General features: G+C 46.1%; 1 protein-coding gene across 1 annotated transcript; it reads right to left on the bottom strand.

Moving 5' to 3' along the window:
• Positions 1-337: 337 nt before the first annotated feature.
• On the bottom strand, positions 338-4822 carry asb10 (ankyrin repeat and SOCS box containing 10). Its single transcript, XM_061085155.1, has 5 exons — positions 4498-4822; positions 3100-3367; positions 1612-2116; positions 966-1079; positions 338-523 (listed from the first exon to the last, which is right to left on the bottom strand). Exons 1-5 carry the CDS (start codon positions 4820-4822, stop codon positions 338-340), a joined length of 1398 nt encoding a protein of 465 aa, XP_060941138.1.
• Between the last annotated feature and the right edge of the window lie 382 nt (positions 4823-5204).

Genomic DNA, 5204 nt, shown 5'->3' with positions numbered 1-5204 from the left:
ATCATTACTCTGTGTATTAGCATTCAACTATATTAATTACATGTATAAAAATGCAAGCCTGTTAGTCTCCTTACTATCAAGAGTAGAAGTAAAAACAAAAAACATTGTGATCTCACAATAAATAAAATATAAAACGGTTGCATGCTCGTTATAGGCAACTCAAGGCTATAGCTCCCTCTTGTGGTGCAAAGGGAAACACGTAGCTGTGCTGATCTGGAATCAAGGTGAGACAAACAAGCAGCTGCTCACATGGCACAGAAAGAAATATTGAGTATTGATGCTTTAGTTTCTAGTGATGAGTGAGTTTTATTCTTTTGTGAATGACCCCTCACTCCTCTCAGTGCAGGTAGCCTCTGTACTCCAGGAGCAGGTAGTTCTTGATGAAGGTGGGAAGGTCGAGTTTGGGGACCACCTTGTGCACTCGGCCCTCCAGGAAGCTCCTGAGTCTGCAGCGCGCCAAGTGCTGCAAGGAGCGGGGGGCCAGCGCCAAGGAGAAGATGGACTCATAGAAGTCCTTGTGCCCCTGATTGGATAGGAACACAAATTAAATCAGGTGGATTAGGCCCAAAAATTATGGCATTTTTTTCACAAAACAGTAAACCAATGTATTTCAAAAAACAACAAGTTAGGCCGACTAATTGAATAAACATTCATCAATATGAGCCCTTTGCAAATGTCAAGTTATTTGGGTCGTGTGTTTACTTCCTAAAAAGTACAATATCTTTTTTGATCATCTACTTTTTTATAAAGTATATTTTAAACGTAAATTGATTGGGGCCAACGTCAAATTTACGAGCTGTTAAATTATCAAATAATGGAATTACACAGATTCTGTACTGAAATAATGTTTTGCTTTGTCAACAAAAATCTGCAAAAAGTAGAAACTTCAAATTAGAAAAAAATTGTCTTAAAAGACACACATTGGTCAAACTTAAATGGTCACTGAACAATTTTAGAGCATTCACCTTTAACACCTCTGTAGAAACGGACTCATTCCAGGCGTCTGTGACTTTGAGGCGGCTGTAGGCGTTCAGCAGGACCTCGATGGTGCGTGGAGATTGGCAGCAGTGCTTCAGAACCTGCACAGAAACACCAGAGCAGAGCAACACGAGCACACAACCGTCATTTAAGTTGTTGAGTGAGCTTGTGACTCCATAGAACTGAAGAAATAAAGTAATTAAACACTTGTGAAATGAACAGATTGGTCTTCCCTCCAGGGGTTTAACTGGAAATTATGCAATTAGTGCTAATTAATCTCCTATTAACACTTGCCTAATTAGGAACCATGCATTTTGTCTCGTGCACGTGGGTTCACTGATAGTTGTAGTCTGTTTCCCGCAGAGAGTGCAACACTTCATGTTGTGTCCTGAAATGGGAGGTTTGACTGTGGAGAAGTCTGGATTGTTGCAAAGGAACAGTTTAGTGTTTCAAGACTCCTACTCAAGGTGTCACATGTGCAGCCCTCGCTGATTATGCAAAATGGGCCACCTTGATGAGCTCAGACTGCACCACCATGTGCTACAGCCCAATCTGGAACACGTTAGTACATGCGTGTGCACACATTTTGATCCTTTGGTACTTTTGGACAACGTGCAGATTTTCACTTCCTACCAAGGGCAGAGCTCCAGGCCACACCCGGATAGAACCGTGGTTGAGCAGGGCGCGGACGATCCTCTCGGGCTGATGGGAAATCTTGTAGCACACCACCTTCAGGATGTTGTGCATGGGGGCCTCGCCACCGTAGTCCATGTCGTTAACACAGGCCCCGTTGGCCAGGAGAAGATCCACTATGTCTGGATTGGCGTGCTTGCAGGCCATGTGCAAAGGAGTGCGTTTGTCGTGGTCCATCGTGTGGACGTCGGCCCCTGCTCCCCTCAGCATCTGGACCACCTGGAAGTACCGCTTGAGGTCCTGCTCCTCCTGGGGCTGAGAACAAGCAGCGTTCAGAGGCGTGAGACCCTCCTCGTTCTGTCTGTCCACAGCTGCTCCGTAGCGCAGGTAGAGCTCAGTGTGGTCGGAGAGGCCGTACCGGGCTGCCACATGCAAGGGAGTGTTTTCTTCTTCCACGCTGCGTCCATTGATTGCCGCACCGTACTGAAGGAGATGTTTGGCACATCTGCAAGAAATACAGAACCTTGTTTGGCCATTGAGCACAAGTCCTACTCCCACATTAAGATAAGATCTGTGGCTCCCACATTTTTTATCTGACGCACCCTGGAAGAAATGTCGGATGATCTCAAGTAGCCTATCCCTTCATCACCTCCCATTGTGCTCCAAATGTGCTCATTCAAATAAATTTCAAACTCATTTCACTAAATCGAATTTGTTCTTTTTTGTCTGTAGGTTTGATAAGATTGATTTTGTAATACATTTACTTAAGCTCAGTCCAGGAACCTGAGGACTTCTGCAGCTACAGCCTGATACGACCATGAGTTTTTTGTGGGCAAACCTTTAACTAGTACAAGCATGTTGTGGTTCACTGACTTTAAGTTTCACAATTTCCTATGTAAAATTAATTTGCAATCTAGCTCAATTAAATAAACTCAGTGGTTCCACACTTATAAGTTACTGGTGAGACCAGTGGCTTATAGTGGCCCACCCTAGTTTATGTAACAAAACCTGAGGATAAAACGCTGTATAGTTGACATTCTATCCTCTGACTTGTTGACTGCATATAAAGATTGACGACATGATGGTTTCCAAGAAATATGCCAAACCATATTTATCATCACCTAGTGGCTGTCTGCAATACAGCTCATATAGTGCCTCAATACTTCAGCTCCACACCATTATCGTTGCTGAGGAGACTCTTGCCAAAGGAAGGAAGTGTACATGTGTCCATCCTTATGGACAGTCTACGATGTTTTAGCATTTACACTTTTGCCGTAATTGTCAATGGTGCCAATAGTGGTCACTGTTGAGCAGAGGTTGCACACATAGTCTTGCTTTAAGCTGTTATACAAGTCTCCTGTTGGTGGGAGGTGTTCCTGTTGTAACTGGTACCTATAATGGTCATTGTGTCAACATGTAGAAATTCGTAGTGCAGTTTGTACCTCTCCACAAATAGTGGCCCACACTGTCTAGGCTCACTGCACTTACTCGAGAGATTCTGAGGTTGTGCAAATGTGCAGAGGCATGAGGCCGTCCTCGGAGACAGCGTTGGCGTTAGCGCCGTGGATGAGCAGCAGCTTGGTGCACTCCGGCTGGCAGTTTTCACAGGACTCGTGCAGAGCAGTCGTGCCGCCGGGCGCCAGGTCCACGTTGGCCCCACGCTGCAGGAGCAGCTTCAGGCAGTCAGTGAACCCTCGTCCAGCTGTGATGTGAAGCGGCGTGGTCAGTTCCTGCTCGTAGGTCAGCGACCACAGTCCTGCCAGCAAGGACGACAATTTGGATAAAGTTACCGCTGAGTTGCAAGAGCTCGGGTTCCGTCAGCTATAGAACATTCGGCACAGTCACAACATTTCAAAGTCTTTATGATAATATGGTAGCCTATGCCCCATCAGAATGTCAACACCTCCCCCTGTGCACAGTGGTCATAGCAGTGAAATCAGAACAGTGGAAATCCTACTCAGGCCTCTGTAGTTAAATCTGAAGTTCTTCCATTCCTCTATGTTGCTGGTGTCATACACAGCATCTACGAGGTGGTCGTACTCGTCATCGTCCACGATACTGAGAATCGTCAGCTCATCGCCCACAAGCAGAGAGTTCCAGAACTGCAGGACACAGCCTGTGGCCTTGGCTGTGGCGATCACGTCGCTGCGCTGGGATTTAGTTTTGTGCCACTTAACCTGAGGAGCCACATTAGTCATAGTGGAGCCGACCAGCTTGAGTCTTTTTAAATGTGGTTTCTCCAGGAGGAGAAGAGCCCTTGTGGAGGTTGTTTGTGCAGAGAGGGCTATTTCAGGGGGGGTGTCATGTGATATTTCATCTGACCCCCCTGGACCTTGCCAGTGCAGCGGCATGGGTGCCAATGACCGGTGCATTACGTACCACCTGCTCAGTGATTCAGCAAATCCACTGAAGTCCACTGACTTAATGTAGAATTCGAGGAACTCAGATGTGACACATTCCATTTACAAATCGGAAAGTATAAGTGAAATGCATGATTTTTGCATTTAATATTGATTCCTGTTGTGTCCTCCATTGACTTTTGCATGCTGCAACAGACTCAAAGCAATGTGGATTCTATAAATACTGCCTCGTGCTCTGTTTCTATAAACACTGCATCGCTGTGTCTGTAAATTCTGCCTGAGGGTGAGCTGCACCACTAACATGTTTCATGTAGCTGCATATTAAAAATCATTCTAAAGCCTCTCTATTTCTATTAACAACACAGAAATAGTCTGTAAAAGAAGGAGTTTGAATAAAAAGGGCTTTTTACATTTCAATATTTTGGATGCTAACCTCCAGGAGATGCAATAAAGCTATTATCTGTGCTGTGCCACATCCTATGAATTCCTTAATTAATTCCCAATGAAGACAGATGTCGTCTCCTACCTTCCCCTCTGGCGACCCAGTGCATGTCCCCTCCCTGTGGCTCAATGATGAGGTTTGCTGTGGATCCTCTGGGAAAGAGTTGCCGCATGGCCTCCAAGTCTCCTGTGTACAGAGCATTCTGAACCACCAAGTCGTGGCACATTGCCGGTGGGAGAGCAGAGCTGGACCTCAGCAGCACCCGGTCTCTGGCCTCCTTCTTGCACATGTAGCTGCTGAGCTGATGGGAGGCCATCTGCCTCTTGTACTTGTGTGTCTGGAGCATGTCCTCGTCAAGTTCAAAAGAACGCAAGGCCATGGGCGTGAAGACAAAGCTGCCTCTCGACATGCTGAGTCTCTCAAACAGAGCAAACTGATGTGTGGATGATAAAGCGATGCCCGTCTCCGCGGATCTCTCGTTGTTTCCCTCTCACTGGTTAATGTCCACTATGTGCCTGGCGGCTGTTCGCAGGGTTGGTGCACAGAGCTGTTTTGATATTCGGTATGAGACCCTCCCTGCAGTGTGACAAGTCGTGCTATTTTTATGTTTCACATGCAGCCACTCGAGCCTCGTGTGTTTGCCTCCAGCAAAGTTACAGCCACGAAGTGTCTCTGTGAGGCTGCAGGAATCAAATGAGCTGAATAAACTCCTGCTCTGCACCTTTACAGTTTTCTAAATTACACGGCGTCTTATGAGACAAAACCTTAATGTGCTGAAAGTGGGGAGTTTT

The sequence above is a fragment of the Limanda limanda genome, chromosome 13 (assembly GCF_963576545.1).
Source record: "Limanda limanda chromosome 13, fLimLim1.1, whole genome shotgun sequence".
In the NCBI taxonomy this organism is placed as follows: domain Eukaryota; kingdom Metazoa; phylum Chordata; class Actinopteri; order Pleuronectiformes; family Pleuronectidae; genus Limanda; species Limanda limanda.
The sequence above is the reverse complement of the archived record's forward strand: the minus strand, read 5'-3'. Positions and strand labels throughout refer to the sequence as shown.